The following is a 24,399-nucleotide window of genomic DNA, read 5'->3' as shown; positions in this document are numbered from 1 at the left end:
CAATGGGGAATTCTCTGTGGCCTGTCTGCCCCTGGGCAGAGAGGAAGGGTGGCCTAATGGTTTGGCTGATCACCTGGGACTAGGGGTGAATCCCCTGCTCTGCACAGCCTCCCTGTGTGACCGTGGGTAAGTCTCTTAGCCCAGATCCTCAAAGGTATTTAAGTGCCTGACTCCCATGGGCTATATAAGTACCCTCTGATGCAGGAATGGCATTGGATCTGCCCATGGAGCGTGGGGCAGTGTTTGTATAGCACCCAAGAGCATGCTGGGAGCTCAAATATGGTCCCTGCCCCAGACAACCTACAATCAAACTGCAGATGCAACGCAGAGAGAAGGCTTGTCTTGTGGCTAAGGCACTGGGCTGGGACTCTGGTGATCGAGGTTCAATCAGGGGCTCTGCCATGAACTTGGCATGCCTGAGCGGGGACTAATGTCAGTTGTTGGGTTTAGCAGGCAGGTGGTGGTGGTGATGTGTGATACGCAGGAGGTCAGACCAGATGATCTGGCGGTCCCTTCCGGCCTTGAACTCTGTGACAAATGTGGCTTTATGCTACATTTCCATCTGCTTGATCCTGCAGCCAGTTCATTTCCCTCAGTAATGTGGAGCAGCCTAAGGGCTGCTCTCAAATCTGCTGGTTTGTAATGGCCAGCTAAGGCTCATCCTAGTCCCCTTGATACGCCCTTTCCCTCATGAGGAAGGCAGAAGGAGGGAGTGGGAGAGAGACAGTTGTAGGATTCCCTTGCCCTCAATGGATAGGGGGATTTGTGGGGTCAAAGCAGGACAGTCAAGCCAAACCCAGGACTGGTGGAAGGTCTGCGTGTGCCCATTGAACTGTACCCATGCCCTGGCCCAGGAATGCTGCTCTTGCACAAGTCTGACTTTGATCGCCGTGTGGGGAAGGAGCAGGTGTTGTGGGGAATTCATTTTCGAAACCCTGAGTTTAAGGATCTGTAAGGCCGGAAAGCTTTTTCTCCCTTGCAAAGAAATGCCCTAGCCTCTGGATTGTATAGGCTCCTCTCTGCAACGCTTTCGTTATGGGACTGGACCTTCGTCCACATGTTCAGGGCAAAGTCCTAGCTCTGGGTAGGGGAGGGAGAAACTTCTTTCCTAAGGTAATTGCGCGTTAGTAAAATGATTGTCAGGGAAACACCAGCGAATTTCTCCGCCCCCCCCCCCGGTTAATGACGCGACAGGGCGCGCCTGGGGCCAGACCACTGCAGCGCAGGAGACAGGGGGAGTCCTATGCGCCATTACCAGACCGCTGCAATCACTTCTACACCCGTTTCCCACGAAACACAGCCCTAGTTGTGCCGAACCCAGCGTTCCGGCGGGCGGAGGAGGGAGCAGCTAAGCGGACTAGGTTTAACGTGCGGGGGAACAGAGGTGCTGTCCCCCGTCCCCTCCCCTCCCCTCCCCTCCCCTCCTTTGCTGCCCGCCGGTGGAGGCGTCGGCACGGCGCTGGTAAAAGCGGCCCGTTCCGCCTCCGCACGCGCCAGGTGCCGGGCTCCCCGCGCGAAGGCCGCGGCCATGGCTCTCCGGGTCCGCGTGCTGTACTGGTAAGCGCGGGCGGGGAGCGGCGGGCCGCGCGGTTGCAGCCCCCTGGAAGAGCGAGGAAACGGGTCCGCGGCGGCTGCGGCAGGCTACGCTGGCGGGCGTGGCCCCGGCCCGACGGAGCTCGAGGCCGGCCGAGCGATGCGCGTGTGGACGCGGGAGTCGCAGGAAGCGTCTGGCCGGCGTTAGGCTGCGGGTGTTGCGGGCCGGTTGCCTCCTCTCGGGGCTCGTCTCTCTCGCCAACAGAGGACGGTCCCGTAAAACGTGTTAGCTCCCACGCCTCCTGGGCTTCGTAGCAGAGCCGAGGGCGGGGTCGTGTTTTCGGGGTAGCCCTGAGCACCCCGGTTACAGGGTGGGTGGCAACACCCCTTGTTCCATGCTCTCTGTGTATGTGGATCCCCCCGCCCCCCGTGTTCGCCACTGCCTGCATCCGATGCAGCGAGCTGTAGCTCGCGAAAGCTTATGCTCAAGTAAACGGGTTAGTCTCTGGGGTGCCCCAAGTCCCCCTGTTCTTTTTGCGGATACGGACTAACCCGGCTGCTGCTCTGAAACAGATACACGCAATCTGCTAGCCCTGCGTTGGCCCGGGGTGGGGTATTTTAGCAGACGCCCCACAGGCCGGGGAGGAAACCTGCTGATCTAGCGAAGTATCCGTTACAAGCAGCGAGACCGGGGGATAACTCCCGCTTCTTGCCCCAGCTGCTTAGTGGTCCTGACCCAAAGCCCCTTGAAGGCAGTGGGAGGCGCTCTGTTGATTTCGGGCCCTTCGGGTAAATCCTTGTATGCTGTTACTGGCCAGGCCACAGGACAAACTGTGGGGAATGACCCTGTGCTGCCCTCTCGGGGATGGTCTGGCTGGGGGCCGGTTTCACACCCCCTTGAGATCAGTTGACCGGCTTGGAGGGTAACTGGGCTGATACCTTGGCTGTTTTGGGCTTAAACTGAGAGCTCTTTAAGAAACCTGCACGGGTGTTGTAGGGGATTAAGCTGCTTCTATCCCACAGGGTGAATGAAGCTGCTTACAGCCTAGCACGCACTGGCTGAATGGTAGGTGGACTAATGTCGCCTCTGTGCAGTCAGGCGAGTCCTCGTTTATATTTGGCACTTCTGCTGCAAAGTGGCAGCTTACACGCCCTCTCTGCCCACATTCAGTCAGCCAGAGCTTGAAATAGGTATTGTCACCCTGGAATAGACCGGCATCTCTCTTGCTTAGTGCAAGACACCTTAATCCTGACCTGCTGCAGCCTTTTCTAAGCGAATCCTCTGACAGGGTGCCTCTGTGCTGATCTGCATCTCCTCCTTCTGCTAGAGTAACCATGGCCTCCCATATACACAACTCATGCCCCTCAAGCATGACCCACAGCCCTCCATGCACCTATAGGTCCGGCCTCCCCAGGCACGGCTCCCCAGTATCTCCTGCTACTCTGACCTGAGCTGCCTCGCTTTCGGTCCATAGACTTCAACTTTCTAACTCGCCTCTTGCAGCTTCACCTGTCTTCAAGAACGTGCGTAGTCATGGTAGCTGTGTATCCTCTGGTTATCGCGGCATAATGAAAGCGCCAGAGCAATACTGAGTCTTGTGTGCTGTGGAAGTGGAGGGGTTATTCCGTGCTCATGGGGCAGCGGTGAGAAGTGACTGCTCAAGCTGGGGTGGAGTTTAGGGGGGAGGGGAAAAAAAGGGGGGGGGTAGGAATCTCACCTCCTTGCTAATAAAATAGTTTTATCCTGCAGAGTTAGTTGCTGTGACTCTAGGGCTTAGCCAGCTCTGTGACGGTGTTACAGAACAGCATTCGGGGTCTTCTGAGAGGTTTCTGTTCATGGCAAAAAGCACCCTCCTGCTCTACATTCCCACGCATACTAGAATGACTTCTGGAAGCGCTCTCCTCTGCTCCCTGAGCATCTAAAATAGACACAGGAAGGGCTGGTATGACTTCCCTCTTTCAAAGCTCTTTCTCAGCAGCCAGTTGCTCTCTTGCACCTCCGATAGAAGGTGGTTAGGGGGCCAGTTTGTCCCAGCACCAGCAGGTGTGAGCGCAAAGTTCATATGCGCCCTATTCCAAATATTAGCAATTAGCGTCTGTGGATAAAGTCAGCAGTTGACTGTTTCTTGACACAATCTAAATGCAATGAAAGTAACCACATGGCAAGAAGGTTCAACTTCAGTCTTAAGTTTCTAATGAAAACAACTAGCAACAATCAGCATCGTTAGTGGGGTTTTACCCTCCCCGTGATTTGTAATTATCACTTTCTGTGGACCAACATCGATGCTCAAAACCCAGGGAGATGTCCTCAAAAAGGGTGTCATGTTCCCATCTACTGTCTTGTCCCATAGAGAAGACAACAGCCTACTACTTCTGGAGGCAGCATGGCCTTGTGGACACAGCACTGGCCAGGGTTTTGGGATTCCCAGCTCTGCCACTAACTTGCTTGGGTGTCCTTGGACACGTTCCTTTCCCTTTGTAAAATGGAGCTACTTGATGCACCTTTGCAAGGCACTTTGAGATCGGTTGATGGAAAGCACTGTAGAAGAGCTAGGTGGTGGTATTATTTTCAACCTAATGTCGTTCCCCTTCATCTCAAATAGCAGGAGTCCAGGTGGGATTAAAGGAAGCTAGGTGCTCAGCTCCTGTTTGAATTTCAGCCTTTGTTCCTTCTTTGGTTAGTGTCTAGATGCTGAAATAATTCTTCTTTGTCTCCCTGCAGCGGGGCCTGAGGCTACCTTCCCAAGGTAAGCGACCAGCTTCCTCGGTTCAGTTCCAATTATAACTCTAGCGGTGGTGGGTGACCTGGACTGAGGTGCTCTAGGATCCCATTCCTGTTCCCAGCACTTGGTCCAAGTTACTGGCCATCTGCAAGGAGAGGAAGTTCTGCTCCAGAGAAAGTTGGGCCATAGCATGTCATTGGATCTGCTCCTGGAGCATCCCCAACCCTTTGCCCCAGCCTGACCCAACGAGAACTGCTGGGCTTTTCCTCCCCCTTCAGTCCCCAATTGGCTGCCTGGGCTGTCTGAACCTGTGCATGAGGAGGTATAAATGGAGTTGCACTGGTGAGAAAATTGGTGCAAAGGGAAGCAGGAAGTTGGGGTAGAAAGGGCTCCTGTACTGCAGCAGGCCACATGGCCTGGCTGTGTGAGGCTTGGCTCGCTAGCTGGTATTGTTGCCAGCTGTTTTTTTAGGTGCGTGAAGTAACAGCAGAGCCAAGATTCAGCTGGGGCAAGTCCTGACGAAGACTTCTCAGGCATTAACTCTGGGTTCTGCCTTTCCCCTCTCTCCTCTCTAGTATCAACAGCTCAAGAAGGAACTTGAAAAACAGTTCCCAGGCAAGCTGGAGATCGTGAGTATCCCAGGACTGTCCAGTTCGTGCAGAGCACGTAGCTTTTGTGTCTGTCTGACTCCCAGTCAGAGAATATGCACAGCCAAGGAATGGCTGTGTCCTCTAAAGCTCCGGTTCTATACTCTCAAAACTCCTGTTGCCTTCAGTGGGAATCTGCGATGCAGGAGGCTCTAAATAAGTCCCTCCTCATCTGGTGGGACCTGACTGAGAACTGTTGGACTAAGAGCATGTCATGTCCAGCATAAATCTGGAACATAGTTGTCAGATCCATGGTTCCTCTAGTCTAGTATCTTGTCTCTGAAAGTGACCAGTGCCACACGCTTCAGGGGAAGCGGTTAAACCTCTCAGATGGGCAAACAGGCACAAACATAACCATGGGGAAAGCTTTGACCTGATCCTGGGCTGCTGCTGGTTGGCTTACAAAGCATGCCCCGTGTGGTAGAGGTAAGGGAAGCCTTGATCAAGGAAGCATGGAGAGTGGCGTTAAGGTGGAAGGAGGACGGTCCTGCAGGACTGAAGATGTTTGGACAATCTAGTATCATGTCCTGGTTTCCTTGTGCGCTTCAATCTATATATACTCTTCTAGATTATAAACTGTTCGGGATAGGGATTCTTTGATATGTTCAGCACCTGGCACAATGGGATCCTGGCTTCTAGAATACAAATTAACTTAATAGATTCTAAGGTCAGAGAAGGGCCCATTATGATCATCTAGTCTGACCTCCTGTATGACTCCAGACCAGAGAATCCCAACCTGTCATTTCTGCATCAAGCTCACAACATCTGTTTGCAGATGTATTCTCCTCTCTGGTGAGAACTGTAGGGAGCACTCCTGTTGAATTAGGAATCTTCAGAAGAAACTAACATGAAGGGGAGAGCTGGCTGCTTAAAATAGCCCAGACCCCCTTGGGGCTCTTCATTCTCAAGGTGACTGACTCCTCTTCTCTGCTTAGAGTGGCGAAGGGACCCCTCAGGTCACAGGATGGTTTGAAGTGACAATTGCAGGCAAACTGGTGCATTCAAAAATGGTGAGTGGTCTCTTCCTCCCCTCCCATCTAGTTCCTAACCGAACTGCTCAGCTGATAGTCACCAGGGCGGGCGATGTGCATGATCCAGAAAGACTCCTTCATAGAGATGTTGTGAGCACAAGGCTGGGAGCCTTGTCTGGGCTGACATCTGTAGCCAGAGTCCGCTGTTGAAGCTGGAGCAGTAGTCCTGTCTACAGTTGTACCAACTTGTACAATGATCCCCTTAGAATCTGTATGCCGAACAGGGATCGGGGGGGCGCTTCTAAGGAGCACTCACTGTGGGTCAGCAGGTTGGTACTCTTCCTTCGGTGCTGCTGGAGATGAGACCTAAAACACCTATCAGCCACTAACTCCTACTAGCCCACTCACTGGGCTTGCTAGTGTTAACTCAATGCTGTGTTCATGTTGCAATAGGAGTAACTTATCTTGACTCTCTAAACTTTCTCTGCAGTTGCAGTAGTATACAGGCTGTGGTTTTTTATTCTCTCTTCTTCTCCCACCCCTTCTCCTAATAGCTGGCATTTTCCACCTCAAAGATGGCTGCATTTCAGTGGTGGATGAAACCTGCATCCTTTATCGCCAAGGATAGCAAATTGAAATGTCTTATTAGCAGCCACCACTGCTGACCTTCACAGGAGGAAAAATACAGCTCCTTAGAAAACCTCTTTGACGCTAAAATAGCCTTTGGCTCTTGCAGCTGCTGATGCTGCAGGTCCGGGAGGGTGGGGGGATTAGAGCTGTTGGTCCTACATTAAAAGTTCTTCCACTGTCGTGTCAATGTGAGGTGGCAGGACTGTTGAGCTCTGTGTCCTTAAGGATGTTCCAGGGGCCTGCTGAACTTCAACTGTCCTGTATGTGACACCTTCTAGAAGCAGTTGTGTTTGCCCATATTTCTTGGCAGGGGGAAAGGGGCTGTAAGTTTCATCTGAGCTTTTTTTTTTAAAGCTAATATTTTGTTTGAGCTCTTTGTGAGCCAGGGTGGTCCAGCAGCAGAAACAAGCTTTCTGCGCTCGCTGCTGTAGCCAAGGAGTAGCTGTGAGGTTTTTCTGAGGCCGCTTTTCAAACACTGCATAGTCCCTCCGATCCTGGCGCTGCTGTCCTGTAGAAGGCATCTTGCTGAGGAATACTCTTAAATAGGAGTGGAGATCTCCGTGGGCATAACTCTGGACACAATCAGTGGCCATGTTACCCTGGAGAATTATAGAAGCTTTAAAACATAAAAACGGCCATACTGGCTCAGACCAAAGGTCCATCTAGCCCTGTATCCTGTCTTCTGACAGTGGCCAATGCCAGGTGCCCCAGAGGGAATGAACAGAACAGGGAATCACCAAGTGATCTGTCCCCTGTTGCCCATTCCCAGCTTCTGGCAAACAGCCTTCTCATGCTCTGACTACTTTGAGCCTTATGGGGCATGTTTGGGGGGCAAGGGGGGGGGTTCAGCTGTCCCCTTGCTAACTGGCTCCTCTCTGGCAGAACGGAGATGGATTTGTGGATAATGACACCAAGCTTTCCAAGATTGTGGCAGCCATTAAAAAGGCGTTGGCTTTGGGATAGGAACAGCAGAATGCATCGATGGCTCTGTACATAGCACAGGTAAGTTTGTGGGTCTGGCTATCCCAGTAGTCCTCTTTGTCATTCCTCCTTGGATAAACGGAGCCTTGCTGCATGTGACTTTCTAGGAGACCTTTAACCAAGGTCCTATCCCCCTCGGCATGGGTATTATAAATATGATGGGGCACCCGAAAGAGCAAGGACTTGCCACGTTATGGTTGGTTAGAACGTCACCCCACCCCAACCGCTATTATGCTGACTGCTGGGGCAGCTGTTGTGCTTCACCCCAGAGATAGCTGCATTTCAGCTTATATACATAGACAAGGAAACACTTGGGAAAGCTCTCTGTTAAAATGCTGTAATGCTGCAAATCCTAAAGCTCCCAGCCACTCTGGTTATGCTGGCAACCACCAACAGGGCAGAGCATTCATGGGAGGCAAAAAGATTGGCAAAAGGGGGTCAGAAAATGAGCATGGCTCTGGTTGGCTGAGGTGCTGTGAATCCAGGTGGTGATGAAAGCAGATTTGCCCCCTTGGTAAATCATACATGCAATCCCCAGAACCAAAGCTAGAACCCTGGTCTGTTGGATCCTAAAATGCACCCTTTGCACTGCCAGGCTCCCCCCTCCGCCCCCGACTTCCTTAATTAGTCCTACGAGGTCTCTTGTCCTCTGTGTGGCGATTGTGTTATCTTGGGTTTGTCTACAGTGTTTTTATGTAAACAGTAGAGGGCACGGTTACACTTGCATGATGTAGCTGCTGCTTCCGGTACATCAGACTGGAAAGGGCCTTTCTGAGCCTTCAGTCCACTGCTCTCACAGACGCTCCAGCATAAAATTCTGGACGTAAACTTATCAGTCTCCATCTTCAAACTAGCTCGCCCCCACTGCTCCGTTTCGGAGGCTGTTCCAGACCCTTGGTTCCTAACCGTCAGAGGAGCTTCTCGTTTCCAGCCTAAACGTATTCACGCTCAATTTGTAGCCGTTTGTTCTTGTGCCAATAATGTCCTTGAGCTTCAATAGCTCTTCTGGTGGTTTTCCCCACAACACCCTGGCCTATTTAGAGAGAGCAATCAGATTTTCCCCCTCTCAGCCTTCACTTGGCTAGGCTAAACAAGCCAAGCTCTTTCCATCTCCTCTCCTAGGATGGGCTCTCCAGCCTCCTGATCATCCTAGTAGCCCTTCTTTACACCTAGTCCAGTTTTATTTTTAAATTTCAAGTTTAACTATATATGTTCCTTTTCTTCGTCTAGCTTGATGAGCATTTGCTTCATTCAGCTTGGCCGAGCGCTTGATGATGGGAGTTGCTGAAATGTCCTCTGGAGCGTGGCCATTCCCAGAAGTTTTTGCGCAGGATGCTGGTTTGAACGAAGGCAGATGAGAATCCAGTTCTGTGCTTTGGCATGCTTTATATCTGTATGCAACACCTGTCTAGAGTTGAAACGGCCCCATTAACGTGCCCTGTTAACACACTATGTGCCATTAAGGTGCCTCTAACTTTGAATAATTCTTGAGTGAGTTTCACTGTTCAACCTTACAGAGAAATCTGTCTTAGTGCTGATATAGCAACAGCAAGCTCTTTGTCTTTGGGATGAAGGCTGTCAAGTAAGGGAGGGTTACCATCTGGGAATCCCATCAGTGTGGGAAGAGGAATTAACTGCTCATTGTCCGGTATGGGGGGAACTGGGAGGGAAATGAGATAAAATGTTTTAAGGAATGACTCAGTAGTCTGTTTATAAAACTCCTGAGTTTTAATTTAAACTCCCTATGTTTTCTTAAACTGTCAAAACAGTCAAAACAGTTTTTCCCTCTTCTGCAGAACCTTGATACAGTCCTGACAAATCACATTGAGATGTCCCAGCTAGGCAGTGGAGCTTGCTCACAAAACGTAACCTCTAAATCTTGGCATTTCTGAATCGTGATAATGCACTTCCCCCTTCCAGGGTCACCCAGTGTTTTAAAAAAAAAAACCCAGAAAGACAGTTTTGCAATTTTGCTGTATGATTTAACTTTTGTTGCACTTCAGAAAGGTGTCTGTCAAATAAAATAATGAAAATTTGTAAACTGGTTGTGTAGTGGCTTCTTTCTAGTGCTTGCTATCTGACCAAAGACAGAGCAATAGCAGAATCTCCGTTCCCTTGCACTAGGGTGTATAATTCTTCTATACCAGTACTCCGAAACAAGCGGCGAGTGGTCCAGCGCTTCATTGCAGTGTGACGATCATGAAAACAGCATTCCAGGTCCTATATCCAAACCTATCAAGCTCCTTCCATCTACACACTCCACTCCAGCAAGCCTGATGCAGTTTTCATCTTTCCAGACTTCTTTGCAACCTCAGTAGTGGGGCTACTATTGAGATGTCCTAACTAGGCAGTGGATATTTTTAAAGCAGCCAGGACCTTGCTTTTTGTGACATCAAAGTTCTCCTGCTACATCTTCAGGGTCTTGTTACAATGACTTTGATCCACAGTCCCCCAAACCTTGAAACAAAGGAAAACTGGTGGCATTTGCAGACCAATTCTGTATTGTGACACCCCCCGCTTCAAGCTACAGTAGCAGAGAGTGCTGCAAGTCAAGATTGTGGAGCTGGGCAGAGCTGGGATGGAGAGTGAGCTGTAAATGGGGACTGAAGTACATCAGCTGTGTGCACAATGCCTACCCTCTGCTAATATGTTCTTAGTCTCATTTTCATGAATACTAAAATAAACCTCCATTTAAAAGAAAAATTAATCAGCTTGGCACAGTTACCCTTGTAACTTGTACCTATTATGAAACAACTCTTGTAAGTAACCAGTAAAGGAGTAAATCCTCTGTCTGCTGGGGCCAGGCCAGTAAGAGTTCTCTCTGCTGCATAGGGTGAGACTTATTTAAAGCTCTGACCTTCCATTGCCAGGACAACTTGATGCCCTCTCCTTACCTCCCCAAACACCGTTTTTTGTAATAATTTTACCCTTTAATCCAACAGGCCTGTTTTTGTTCTTCCACAATTGATTTGATTTAATGGGGAGCCTAGGAACCCATGACCATCTCTGTAGTGTTTAGGGATTAGCTCAGAGCCCCCAGATTTCCAGTAGAGCGGAGCTAGTTGTAAATGAGTTCTCTCACATCCTGGATGTCTCCTATATGAAAATAGTTTAAGATAATGCACCTTGGGGACGGTCTTAATTCAGATCTATTGTCAATCGGAACTCTCCTTTTTAAAGGAGGTCTTAAAAGGAAAAACGGTGGTCTTGTGGCTCAGGCCTAAAACAGAGGTTCTTGTTCTGGGTGTGCCAGACTTGCATTGTGACATCACCTCTATCTCCCATTCCTCATCTGTAATATCTATCTTGCCAGAAGCAGCTGAGGTCAAATTTCAGTCGTGTTTGTAGTGTTGCAAGAGTCGGGGTGGAGGGATGATAGGGGAGGACAAAAAATACAATTTATTAAAAATTAGTTAAAAAAATACACAGTTTAGTCCAGTTTTTAGCAACTCTGGTGAGGGTGACGAGATACAACTGTGCCCTCTGGTGCCCACAATGATAAATGCAAGTAGTATAAATTAGTGATTTCCTGGTGGTAGTTTTCTGAATATCCTTGCAAGACAAATCTAGGAATTCATGGTTTATTTCTAGTGGGGTAATGTCCTGAGGAGCCTAGGCAGCATCAGATGCCTGACTGTGCTGGGCTACTGTAGAAACACTCAGGGAGAGATGGACGCTGCATTTAGGACTCCTATATCTTTGAAGAATGAGGCATCAGAGTGAGTTTTGAGTTGTCTAGTAACAGTGGGCCTTAGTCCAGTTTGAGCAGAACTGGATCACGCAGCCACTCCTATCCGTTCTCTGCTGTAATTGAGTTTGTACCGGCAACCCCTTAGAAATTATTACCAGAAGGCCGCACGCTTTGCTGCTCATGTAGGCTGAGTTTTGTGGGTTATCCAAGTGCAAATGGAGGCCCAGCTGGATGGGCTGCCGAAGAACAGGGGCCGTTATGTTGGGTATTTCACATTCATACAGTAGGAGATAATCCTACCTCAGAGAGCTTATATATGTTTCACACCATCTACCGTTGGACCATCTTTTGAAAGGGATCCATTGTTCTTCATAGCCCCTGAGGGTAGCACAAGAAGTAATTGGTTTAATTTGTAGCAAGGGAGAGTCACATTGGATACTAGGGCAAACTTTCTTAGGCACCGGAGCAAGTGACCCAGGGAGGTTGTGGAGTCATGTGAGGGTTTTATAGTGACATATGTAGCTAGTAGGCATGACTTGGCATGGCTTATACTGGGAGGTTCATATGACTAGTGCAAAGGGCTTGATATAATTTGTCCACTGGAAGGAGTTGCCAAAGCTTCTGCAAGGGCCTTGACATGGTATATGTTGGAACGGTTGGTGTAAATATGCGGGGGAGGGGTTGGCATGTTACATGTAGGGAAGGTTGGCATGACACACATGGGGGAGGCACTTGGTGTGATATGTGCTGGGGTTTCACATGTTACATGTAGGCAAGGTTGGCAAGATGCATGCTGGGGGGCGCTTGGCGTGACTTGTAACAGAGGTTTACTGTGTTACATGTAGGCGAGGTTGGCGTCACACATTCCAGGGCTTTGGCGTGTCACACGTAGGCATGGGTTGGTGTGATGCACATGGGGGGGGCACCTGGCGTGACTTTGTGCCAGGGATTTTACATTACATGTAGGCAAGATTGGCATGACGCATGGCAAGGGTTTAGCCTGACTCGAGGGAGGTCTTAACGTAACTCACGCAAGGGGCATAAAATGCAGTAGGGTGTGTGGTTAAATGAAGGCTCCCCCTTGCCAGCCCTGTGACTGGGGGGAGGCAGGGGCAGCCTAGGTGGCGCTTACAAGATGGCGCCTACACAGCCTGGTTCACCTCAGCTGACCTCCCCACCCCTCCCCTCTGCCCCATTGCATGATGGTTAAATAGCCCAGCCGGGGAACCCGCCATTTTCTGCTAGGGCTGGCGGGAAAGGCGGGAAGGGAGCGAGAGCAGCGCGAGCGCCGGCGCGGGACTCCCAACGGCTCCAACGGTCGCTGCTGCGAGGGGCGCGAGCCACACACACAGGTAATAAGGAGGCGCGAGACACCCCCGTACCCGGGCTTCCCCCTCGTCCGAAAAAAGGGGGGGTGAGTAGAAACCGAGATCGTCTGAGGAGCCCCTTCCACCAAGTAAGTCCCGCCTTCCGTCTGTATCCTGCAGCTCATTGGTCGGGCGATGCGAGAGCACGGTGGCCGCGCTGATTGGCTGGAAGCCCCTGAGGCAGCCCCGAGGTCGATTGGTCATGAGCCGCGTCAATCACCGAGGAGGCTTCGCGGCTCAACCCCCTTTCTTGTCAGGTTACATACCGGTTGGCTGGCGACGCTGGCCAATCGGGAGAAAGCCTCGGTTAGCCTGGGGAAGCTCACCTGACACTAGTTAGCTAATCAAACCCAGACTTGGCGCAAAGGCTTCTGGAAGATGTAGTCTTTCTTTAAAAATAACACTTTATGTGGGTAGAGGGGGGCCACCTGGGGCGGGGACTGGGAGCTGGGACTCCTGGGTTCTCTTTAAAGCAAACTCTGGTGGCTTTGCAGGGGCTGCATATTGGCCATGGAGGTGGGATGCCATGGCACAATTTGGTGTGGGGTTGCTATTGTCCTTGGCTCCATCGCCATGGCGCCTGGTTACCACGATCGCCATGGCGCCTGGTTACCACGATCGCCATGGCGCCTGGTTACCACGATCGCCATGGCGCCTGGTTACCACGATCGCCATGGCGCCTGGTTACCACGATCGCCATGGCGCCTGGTTACCACGATCGCCATGGCGCCTGGTTACCACGATCGCCATGGCGCCTGGTTACCACGATCGCCATGGCGCCTGGTTACCACGATCGCCATGGCGCCTGGTTACCACGATCGCCATGGCGCCTGGTTACCACGATCGCCATGGCGCCTGGTTACCACGATCGCCATGGCGCCTGGTTACCACGATCGCCATGGCGCCTGGTTACCACGATCGCCATGGCGCCTGGTTACCACGATCGCCAGTGACTTCAGCCTGGTGCCCAACGTGATGGTGCTCATGTGGAGCCAGCGCCTCAGCGGGGTCTCACGTGGCATGGAGCCGGCTCTGAGGCCAGATCTCTCTCGCTCTTTTCGGGCCCAGAGCAGCCTCCGCTCCAAGAAGGGTTAATGGCCCCTTGCTTTTTGCAGCCTTGCCCCCCAGCTTCCAGCCAAGGTGACCCTCCCCACAACAATCCCTTTTCCAGACTCTCACTCATGCCATTCCTAGCTGGCTCCCTCCACTGCCTTCACTTCCCCAACCCCACATGTCTTCCCGCCCTGTTTCTGAGCGATCGGGGCAGCAGGTTCTTTCCTCCCCCGCCCCCCAGCTGGCCCTACTGATCAGTGGTGACCCTCAGGGGGGAAATCAGTGACTTTTTCTCACTGTTGGGAAATATCACTTGTGGGTCTGTGCAAAAACTGGCAACTGCAGAGGGCGGAGAGGAAAAGAACCCAGGAGTCCTGACTGTAAATCCCTCCTGCTTTAATCCACTAGACCCTAGTCCTTTGCCAGACCTGGGACTCGAACCCAGGAGGAGTCCTGGCTCCCAGACCTACTTCCTAATGTAATCACTGGATCCTGCTGCCTTCCCAAGCTGGGACTAGAACCCTGGAGTCCTAGCTCCTAGTCCTAAGCACTAGACCCCATCCTCCTCCAGAGCTGGGAAGACAACAGTTCTTGTCCTCTTCCATGCTGGGCAAATCAGGTTACTGACTGAAATGATCATTTTATATTACAGCAGAAACAAAACACAGGTTCATCTGTGACACTCTAGTCGGGCACTGTTATAAATGAAGTAATTCTGAGTGAGCAGTTGTGGAACTAACAAAAGCTTTTCAGGGATTTTCTAGTCCTTTTTTTTTTTTTTCCTACCATATAGTGCCGGAAATGTTCCTAAACATTTATATGACGACCTCTAGGGTTTCCATAGTATCTGAGCGTCTCACAGTCATCAAGAGATTCCTCTTCCCAACACCCGGGAAGACAGGGCAGTGTGACTAGCTCCATTTTACCAGTAGGGAACCACATTGGCTTAGTGACTTGTAGGTCACACAGGGAGTGATGGGACGCGACCCCAGGTCAAGCTGTTCTTGAAAAGGTTAAACTGATTTCTTCCCCTTTTCCCTGCAGATTTCTTCTGCACTAAAGACCGTCCAGAATGGCCCGTACCAAGCAGACTGCTCGTAAATCCACTGGTGGGAAAGCCCCCCGGAAACAACTGGCCACTAAAGCAGCCAGGAAAAGTGCGCCTTCCACTGGGGGAGTGAAGAAACCTCATCGTTACAGGTATTTGGAGTCACGCTTTCTCTGCTGGTATGCATGGGAGACGTAAAGGGGAGTTTTGCGGTTTGCCATTATGAGAAAAAAAGTAACGTGATATGTCATAGTACATAAGAATTAAGGCTATGTCTGAGGGAGCATGGGCTAGTAGTTAGGGATTCAGATGCCTGAGCTGGAGTTCTCTTTGCCAGCCATGCCACTGACCTGCTGGTGTGGTCTTCGGGAAGTCGTTTCCCTTCTCTGTGCCTCAGTTTCCACTCTCATCCTTTGCCAGTCTCATCTACTTAGCATGTAAGCTCTTCAGAGCAGGGACAGTTTCTCACACTGGAATGGGTGCGTACGGGGCTGAGCCCAGAGAGGCCTCGACTGAGATCAGGGTTCCGAGCGGCTACTGTAATTAGAAATAATAAATAATGTTTGTAGTGAGTAGTTTTATAAAATATTATCCTCTCGGCTGGCTTATTAGAACAGAAGCGTAAGGGACAAACGCGTGCATACAAAGGCGCTTGTAGTCAGCTCAGCAACCCATGTTTGATAGGGCTCCTGCCCAGCGGTTGAGATGTCATCATTGTTCCAGTCCTTGTTTGGAAGGAGCTGCTAAAGTACTTAAAAAGCCACTTAAAAAGAAAAAAAGCTTAGATCTACCAGTGGCCTAATATTAGGGGCTGTCAACTTTTGTTGATTCCCTTTAAATACTGCACTTTATTTTGTAACAGGAAAGTTTGTGAAATTGACAGCAGTGAAATAGGCCAGCTTAACAACCATGGAGTCCTCTTTGTCCCCAGAGACTGTGGCAGGGCAAGCTTCTTCTATGCACTGTGTGTGTGTGTGTGTGTGTGTGTGTGTACAGCTGAGACACTTGCAGAGGAGAAGGGAGTTCTGTCTGCAGTCCTTGGGACTCTGATGTCTGGGTGTGGTTGGGATCATTGGGGTTAAATTTGGAGCCCTTCAGGTTATGTCTTTGAAATCTCTTCCAGGCCTGGCACTGTGGCCCTTCGAGAGATCCGGCGGTACCAGAAATCCACCGAGCTGCTGATTCGCAAGCTCCCTTTCCAGCGTCTGGTCCGTGAAATCGCTCAGGACTTCAAGACGGATCTGCGGTTCCAGAGCGCAGCCATCGGAGCCCTGCAGGTAGGTGACTTTGTCTCTCTTCCCCGCCGGGGAGACAGAAGGAAACTTGTCTAACTTGCCCCCAGACAGTGGGGAAGTACCTTCCAAAGAGTGAGCCCGACCTGCTTTGCACTCATCAAATCTGTGGAAACTAGACATGGAGGCATCTGCAGAACATACCTCTGCTGCTCAGAGCCTCTGGCTTCAGAATGTAGAGTCTAAATTCACTGTTGATGTCCACAGATTACTGCTTTTGCCCCAAGGGGCCACTGCATCCTAGTGGGGGTGGGTGGGTGTGGGTGGGTGTGTGTGTGTGTGTGTTTTTACAGGCAGAGGAGAAACACTGACATTAGTGACTGCTGCAGTGCTCAGCTTCTCTGTCATTCCACTCACTCATGGCAGGGGAAAGCATCCATGTCTCAAAGCCGCTGGCGTGGGGGTGTTGAGCACATAGCGTTAGAAAGAGCTGCCACATTTGAGACTGTGCTGCTTGCTAGTGTAGATGGGTGGGGCATGAATTTGGGATCTCTGAATTGGTTTCCTCACCTGCCAAATGGGGTTCAGCTGACACTTGGGAAGCCCTTGATGCACACAGAGCTGGGTAGGTGCTAAGCATGTAGGGTCAGTTTTCCAAGAGCGCTCAGCCCCCCTTTAGACATCAGAATAAATGGCCAAATAAACGTCACAGAGCAGTAGGAAAAATCTGGCCCTCTGTACAGTGGGAGCATTTGGATGCCTCCGAAAGAGACTGTTGCGAAACAAATAGAGCTGTTACTTCTGTTGTGGTTTTTCCTTGGTAGGAAGCCAGTGAGGCTTATCTCGTGGGTCTCTTTGAAGACACCAACTTGTGTGCAATCCACGCCAAAAGAGTCACCATCATGCCAAAAGACATCCAGCTGGCGCGTCGTATCCGCGGCGAGCGGGCTTAACTCACTGGCGGCTGATATCTGCTCTCACAGTGTATTAGAGTAGACTCTAGGTTTGTGTTTTTTCCTACTCCTGTTTGTAGTGGCTAGGACACGGGGAGATGTTATAAACCTATCTTGGCAAGATGTAAGCCATCAGGAGAGTTGAATCCGTTTGTTCATAATGTACAAGCAAAAAAAAAATTTGAGAAATTTACAAGACTTGGATTTTTTTGTTTTGTTTTTGTAAACTTTTTTTTCAGAATTGCAAAAAAAAATATATAAAACAAGGGGGAAACATTTTTGAAATGTCTGGTTTTATACACAAAACTAAAGTAGATTTAGGCATAACATAAGGAGCTTTTGGTCTTCGGTTTGTAAAAATATATCTGCAAAAGATCACGCTACACTATATTTTTCATTATTTGATTTCTTTTTTTCCTTTATATCTAGAATGGGCATGATATTTAAACTTGTTTTCTTATTTCCATCTGTCTCGTGAAATGTGACTTGGACCTTTGTAACTTTCAGGTTTCTTCACCCTGTGGTGGGAACAAAAAAAAAAAATAAATGCTGAACAATAACCTTTTTGCTTCCTTAATCTTGTATTTGCTGTCACACTAAGACAGGGGTGTCCTCCTCTACAGTAAATCAAAGCAACGTACTGTGTGCTGACACAATGTCCAAAGTTCTGTAGCTCCTTTTAAGGATCTCCGAGCCTTTCTGGGAGCATTATTTAAGCCTTTCAGAGCCTTGAGGGGAAAGGAGTGTTAGATCCTTTTTGAAGATGTGGGAAAATAAAACTTAAAACTTAAAAAACTGTTGTAAGTGACTGGCCCAAAACCACAGCAAGCCAGTGGCAGAACCACAAATAAAACCCCGGAATCTGGAATCCCAGGTCCCTGCTCCAGCTAAGCGACGGCACATCCAGTTACTTGATGTGACACTATATCCTGCAATTTGGCTTCAGGATACAGAGGAAAGAACCTCCCCCCTCCCTTTTCCTGTTGTAGTGTTCACTTCATGCAGTGGGATACAGAAGACAGGGACTCAGGACTCCTGCGTTCTTGGGCTGACTTGCCATGACCTTTGGCACAGCAAAGCTGCCTGTCTATCTCCTCACTGGTAACTCTGAGAGTGACACATCTGTGCCGGTTAGGTAATATTTCTGAAATGCTTTGGGCTCATCAGTTTGAAGGGTACTACCTAACCGGTAGGTGCAGGGGTTATTGAACGCTGATAGATGATAAGCCTTTGTTTTAACAGCCCTTTGAGAAGATGATGATTTAGAATTGCAGTGTACTTGTAAACACCTACTATTTCAGCGGTCATGTTCCATGCAGGCCGGGCTGTCTTTTGCTCTGGGGGTCAGATAGTGGGGGGGAATTACCTATGCTGATAGGGAGACCCCCCTCCTGTCACTAGGTAGACTCCACACTGAAGTGCGACAGCTGTTCTGCTGTTGCATTTCAAGTACTGACAAGCCCTTAATTTCACTGCATGCTCTTCCTGCCCCAGAGAACTCTGATGGCACGCAACTGGGCCCTGCTTAAACTCACTGAGTCAAATTCTGCTCTCCGCTGTACACGACAGTGACTTCAGTGGCGTTACTGCAGTGCTACAAAGGCATAGCCAAGATCAGAATCGGGGCCACTGCACATTTCCAGCTCATCTCTGCTGGTGAAGGGTCTGGAATTTCCCATCTGTCCTTTCTTGAAATGCCCTCAGCCACCCAACTGGATATTTCGTACTTGTTTTCCAAGAGGATCTGTTCTGATTGGAGCAGTGTCTTTGCCTTTAACACATACTGCCCTTTAGAAAAGAGCGGCGGGCCTCTTGCGATATGCATGGAGGGAAAGGCTTTCTGTAGGTTGAGTTGGTGGTGGTGGTTTTGCACTGACCTACTTTTTGCATAGGCGTTCTGTCCTCTGTAGGATTTGCTTGGGAATCTTAGCGTCTGACTCCATAAGACACCATTAAAAAAGCACTTTCCTCTCACGTGCAGTTTTGGATTGCTGCTGCCATTCAGTGCCCACTTGCTTAATGTCTCGGAAAATTCAATCGCAAAATTACCGTGGTGGGTGGGTCTGTATCTGAAAGCATCATAAGTTGAATAGAAAACGTAGCAAGGGTAAAATAACGTGCCAGTAAAAAGTTGGAATATCTGTAGCTTTATTTATCTATTTCAAGTATCTTCTCTTACAAATGCTAATGAATTTACACCTGGCAGTGTGCCTGGGAGGTAGATCTGTATTACAGTCCCTGTTTTTTAAAGAGGGGTAGAGAGAGATGAGTGTCAGTGGCAGAGTGAGAGAAAGAACCCAGGAGTCCGGACCTACTGTCTTCTGCCTGGAAGTGCCAAGCCAAGCACAATCCAGGCCTGGATTCTGTTCCTTGGCAAAGTGGATGTAAAATGCTCACATTCTGCTATAAGTGTCTTTCATTCACTTTGCAGTAGGGTAAATAACTGCAAGGTAACATCCATTCAGGCCCAAGATTTCTGCTGCAGGCTCTGACCTGTGTCTTGTGCATTTCCAACCTTACTGCTCCCACTTATTCTCTTTCAACTGGGGTATGGAGGGAACCTTCCATCTCTTGGTACATCTGTTCTGTCAAATCACCACAATGCAGGTGCTAAGGGCTCTGAGCAGATTACCCTGCAGCGCTGACTTGATTGCACTTGACAAGTTTACATTAAATGTAGAGACAGAGCGAAAGCCCTGTTTTAGCCACCTTAAGTGGGATTACAGTGCTGGTGTGTCAGGGCTGCTTTATTTTTTCTGGGGTAGCATAGGCAGATGGGCCTTTGAGGACATGCAGTCCCCTTTGCTTAAAAAGGACAAGTGTGTGGAGTTTGCGGGGGGGAGGGGGTGTTTTTTCTTTCTTTCTTCTTGTTTGCAAAGCTCTTAATATCTCTGTATCTTACAGGGAGGCAATGTGGGCTAGTGGTTAGAGCAGGGGGGGCCGGGACTCAGGCTGCTAACAGTTCTGTTACCTGCTCTGAGGATACTGATTAGAGCAGGAGATGAGGAGGCGGGACTCCTGGGTTCTGGTCCCTGCTCTGGGTGGGGCGTGGGGGGGGACAGGTTGAGCAGGGAACCACAGAGTGGATTTTCTGATTTCTAGTCCTGAGCTGGCCCCGACTCATTCTGCGTCCGTCAGCAATTTGCACCCCCTCCCTCGGGCCCTTTGTAAGATGAGGATAAAAGTGCCTACCCTACAGAGGGGGTTGGCCCGGCTTTGTTGTTAGCAGAGCACTTTGTGAGCGTGGGTGACAATGCTACTCAACAGCCAAGTATTTATTATTAATAAACAGCCTTGTCAAAAGGAAAGGTACAGCGCTGTTAGGAAGCCAGCACTTATCCTCTGCATCCCAACAGACCGTCCATCTAACCAGTTCCTTTCCACTCTGCCTTTGGATCTGTGTTGAGTGGGAGGCCCGCAATAAAGGGCATGCTGTTTAGGGGGAGCCGGTGCCTGGTGGGCGGTCAGGACACAAAACCTGATGAACTTCTATGCTTAAAATAGGGCCGCTGCTCTTTACCACCTCCTCAGCCCCCATCTGTGATCATCCAGTGCTGCACAATGTGATCACTCAGACTTCATAAGAATGGCCATACTGGGTCAGACCAAAGGTCCATCGAGCCCAGTATCCTGTCCCCTGACAGTGGCCAATGGCAGGTGCCCCAAGGGGAATGAACAGACAGGTTATCATCAAGTGATCTGTGCCCTGTCACCCAGTCCTAGCTTCTGCCAAACAGGCTAGGGACCATTCCTGCCCATCCTGGCTAGTAGGTCCATCAATGGCTATCTTCCATGTATCTATCTAGCTCCCTTTTGAACTCTGCTATAGTGGTGGCAGTGGGAATGGAACCTGGAACCCCCTCCTCCGAAAGCCTAGGCCTGGTTCTAAAAGAAATTCCCATTAGCTGGAAGTTCTGATTCTGTCTGTCCGAGGGCACACCCCAGCAGTGGGCCGTGAATGTCAGGTGATCTTTCCCTTCTAAAATACCCAGGCATACTCAAGCCCCGGGGTCTGCTTATTGTGAACCCCTAAAACACCAGGCAGGATATTTGACTTGTCCCACTGGTATTAGCTTTGTATAATCAGTGTCATTCTTGCCAGCCCAGCGAGGACCGAGGACTTTGTGTGTGCAGTGATCTGCCTTGTCAAATTCAGCCAGGCCAGTGAGCAGAGTAATGTGTTAAGGCCCAAACAACCCTCCTAGATAAATATTGTTAAAGGAACTAATTATATCCTCCCCTTAAAAGGGGGGGAATGCAGAGCACCAGCCCCCTCATTCCAAACATCTCCCCCGTTATATGGGATGGGAGAGCACCGACTGGTCTGATGTGCTTAGGACAGAAGGGGGTGAGTTAAGGAGGCAGCTGGCGGCCTGTCAAGGCTGACAGCAGACTCTTGGGAGCTCCCGGGAGAACAGGTCAGGAGACTGGGAACGGAGGGATTCAAGTTCTAATCCTGAGCCCTGCCCCTGGCCCGCTGGAGCAACCCTGGGATTAGAACCAGGCAAATCACAGCCTCAGTTCCCTAATCTTTTAGTGTCCCAGAAATATCACCTTCTCCAAGGCATTTCACGGATTATGAAGCCAGACTGCACCACTGTGATGGTTTAGTCTGGCCTCCTGTGTACCATTGGTCATAGGCCATCCCAGCATGAATTCCGGTTTCAGGTCCAATAGCTATGATTGGATTAGAGTTGATCTTTTACAAAAACATCCAATCTTTTTTAAATGTTTCCAGTAATGGGGACTCCACCGCGACCCGTGCTAGGTTCTTCCAGGTGTTAATCACCCCAACTGTTTAAAATTTTGCACCTTAATTCCAGTCTGAATTTGTCTAGCTTCAGTTTCCAGCCACGGGATCTTGCTGGACCTTTGTCTGCTAGATCGCAGACCCTCTGGCATCATCAAAATGTTGTTCCTTCTTTAGGTACTTATACCTTGGGATGAAGTTACCCCTTCACCTTCTCTTTGATAAGTTAAACAGGTTGAGCTCCTGGAGTCTGTCACTATAAGGCATGCTTTCCACTCCTTTAATGATGCTTGTGGCTCTTCTCTGGCCCCTCCAATGTATCAACCTCTTTCCTGAATTGTGGGCACCAGAACTGGACACAGGATTCCCACAACGGTCACACCAGGGCCAAATAACCTCTCTGCTCCTATTTGAGATTCCCTTTTTCGGTGAGGGGATCGCAACCCTCCCCTTACCATGTTGCTACGTGCGACGGGAGCGGGATCCCTGTATGTGGAAGAGGGTCATGGCCTGGACAAAGTTGAAAAGCACCAATTCAGATTGCAAGCTCTTTGGGAGCAGGGTATGTCTCTCACTCTATGCTGCACCTGGAGCAATGGGGCATGGATCTGTCACTTTTAGGCGCTACCATAATTCAGATGCTATTAATTTCTGCATAAGAATTGCAAATTTATGGATGTTGCTTGCGTCCATTGGGAACAAATTTTGTTTTTTTCCCCCCGACCCAAAGGAATTTCAGATTCAAAAATGTAAACAACAAATCGTGTGTGTTTGCACTGAGAGAGGATCATTTTGAAGGAGGAGAGTTAAAGACACACTTGGTTCTGGAGAAATTGGTAGAAATTTCACTGCTGGCAAATGAAACCAGTGTCTTGAATCTCTGGAACGTAATCTGACAGGCACAATTTCTAGTCCCCTTGTAAAGAGGCTTAGTGACCATGGGAGGGCAGTGGTGTGTTAGCTAAGAAGTGTATCCTCGAACCTTGGCTCTAAACCGAGCTGTTCATTATCAACAACCATCTGTTGTTGGAACCAGGTTTAAGTCACAAAAGCTTATACTCAAATAAATGTGCTCCAAGGTGCCACAAGTACTCCTTTTCTTTTTGCGGATACTGACTAACACGGCTGCTACTCTGAAATCTGGTGGGAAAGCAACTTTGGAATTTCCCTGGGTTGGAAATTCTTCAATCAACCAGCCCTAAAGTGGATCCTTTGCCTTCCCTTTCCGGGTGGTGTCTTGAGAATGAACAGGACCTTTGGACTGAATGACTAATGGGAGCTGCTTTGTGTCCTGTTCTATCCAAATATCTTTTTTTAAAAAGAAGGCAAAGTTGGTCAACACCAGCCATGTAGGAGGAAGGGTGATCTGATCTAGTGGTTAGAGCCAGGACTGGGGAAGCCAGGCTCTATTCCCAGCTCTGGGGGGGGAGTGTGGTCTAGTGGCTAGCAAGAGAGAGGGCTCCTGGACTCCTGATTCTGGGGAAGGAGTGTTATCCAGTGGTTAGAGCAACACTGGTAGTCAGGACTCCTTGGGGTATTCCTGGCTCCCTGTGTGACCTTCATCTCTGTGGGCCTCAGTTCTGTTGTCTGTAAAAGGGAGATAAATAATCTTTTTTTTTTTTTTTCCCCCTTTCCTCAGTCCTGGCTCTTTTGCCTGTGAGCTCTTCAGGGCAGGGCCTGCCTCTCACTCCTGGTTGGAGATGCTAGGTGCTGCCATAACACAGATGAGAGACACACTTGTTTGCAGCAAGCTACACTGGTGGCAAAAAGTTTAGTGCAGGCAGGGCTTCATGTGGGTTAGGAAGCTAACAGGCTGGGAAACATTGGCCTATTCAAGAAGACTTTCTCCCCAGGGACTTTTCATCTTTAATTTGGCTGCGATTCGTTTGTGTTCCTTCCCTCCCCTGCACTCTGCAAATGATTCCCACGTGGCTGGAGATGCACTGCGCCATTTGAGGTGAGGTTAGGAAGTCAGTCTTTCAATTAGGGCCGCTCTGCCATGTGGCCACAGCTCAGGTCTGGCCTTTGACCCCGGGGCAGGATTTGAATTAATGTCTTAAAGGTTTGGAAATAGCTGCGCGTGGCGCCACTTCCCACTGGGCTTGAAAAAGCACTTCTTGATTTCTTCCGCCCCCTCCCCATCCTCGTCCTCTCTCTGTCAAATAGGACAGATCCAGGCTGTAAATATGCCCGGAGGAAGATGCTACTGACTGTGCAAAAAGAACTAGTTTGCTTCTGTTGCTTGGCTTTAAATTCAGCCTGTGCTAGCTGAACACAAAGAGTCACAGTGTGGCTACACACACAGGGCATGCAGCTTGTAAAGAACTGATTGGATGGAATCAGAATGGCTTGGCTGTGTGTCATACCCCCTCTATGGCCAGCAGTTAATGGGGATTCTCCTTTAGCTCAAGAGGCTCGGGCCTGAGCTTTCAAAATAGGAGCAGCAGGGTTCCAGCCCTGTTCTCAGCAGCCAGGGCGTACGCTGATTTGTTACACTGGCACTATGAATCACGTCCCCATGCTGAAATGCAGCCACTCCTGGGGTAGGATGCAGCAGCCGCTGGCTAGGACAGGAAGTGAAGGCCACTCTCCAGCTGAGGCAGAGGAATTTCAAATGCCTCGAGGTGGGGAGTCTGGAGCGAACACCTTTCCTGCAGCATGAGGTTGAAAGGGCCTGGCTTTCTGGAAAATGGCACACCAAGCTGCCCCGGGGGTCTGAGCATGGACTGCGAAGGGACAGCGCCTCCTCCTGACTCCTCCACCCCACTCCCTGCAGCACAGCGCCCCCCGGCACCACGCTGGGGCTGGGGTGGTTGGCAC

General features: G+C 49.9%; 2 protein-coding genes across 2 annotated transcripts; both read left to right on the top strand.

Annotated features, from left to right (window-relative positions):
• Positions 1-1,258: 1,258 nt before the first annotated feature.
• On the top strand, positions 1,259-9,526 carry SELENOW (selenoprotein W). The gene is made up of 6 exons (XM_073321455.2): positions 1,259-1,557; positions 4,256-4,280; positions 4,832-4,885; positions 5,839-5,913; positions 7,387-7,506; positions 8,716-9,526. The coding sequence occupies exons 1-5, from the start codon at positions 1,529-1,531 to the stop codon at positions 7,465-7,467; spliced, it is 264 nt and encodes an 87-aa protein (XP_073177556.1). The 5' UTR covers positions 1,259-1,528; the 3' UTR covers positions 7,468-7,506; positions 8,716-9,526.
• A 2,854-nt stretch (positions 9,527-12,380) lies between these two features.
• Positions 12,381-17,389, top strand: LOC140902013 (histone H3.3A). The gene is made up of 4 exons (XM_073321584.2): positions 12,381-12,528; positions 14,641-14,796; positions 15,768-15,921; positions 16,701-17,389. Exons 2-4 carry the CDS (start codon positions 14,669-14,671, stop codon positions 16,827-16,829), a joined length of 411 nt encoding a protein of 136 aa, XP_073177685.1. The 5' UTR covers positions 12,381-12,528; positions 14,641-14,668; the 3' UTR covers positions 16,830-17,389.
• The last annotated feature ends 7,010 nt before the right edge of the window (positions 17,390-24,399 follow it).

This window comes from Lepidochelys kempii, chromosome 23 (assembly GCF_965140285.1).
Source record: "Lepidochelys kempii isolate rLepKem1 chromosome 23, rLepKem1.hap1, whole genome shotgun sequence".
NCBI lineage: Eukaryota > Metazoa > Chordata > Testudines > Cheloniidae > Lepidochelys > Lepidochelys kempii.
The sequence above is the reverse complement of the archived record's forward strand: the minus strand, read 5'-3'. Positions and strand labels throughout refer to the sequence as shown.

Excerpts from the sequence above, each read along its gene's own strand:
- LOC140902013 (XM_073321584.2), top strand. The coding sequence starts at position 14,669 with ATGGCCCGTACCAAGCAGACTGCTCGTAAATCCACTGGTGGGAAAGCC. Across the intron at positions 14,797-15,767 it reads AAGAAACCTCATCGTTACAG|GCCTGGCACTGTGGCCCTTC; the intron begins GTATTTGGAGTC and ends AATCTCTTCCAG. Across the intron at positions 15,922-16,700 it reads CAGCCATCGGAGCCCTGCAG|GAAGCCAGTGAGGCTTATCT; the intron begins GTAGGTGACTTT and ends TTTCCTTGGTAG.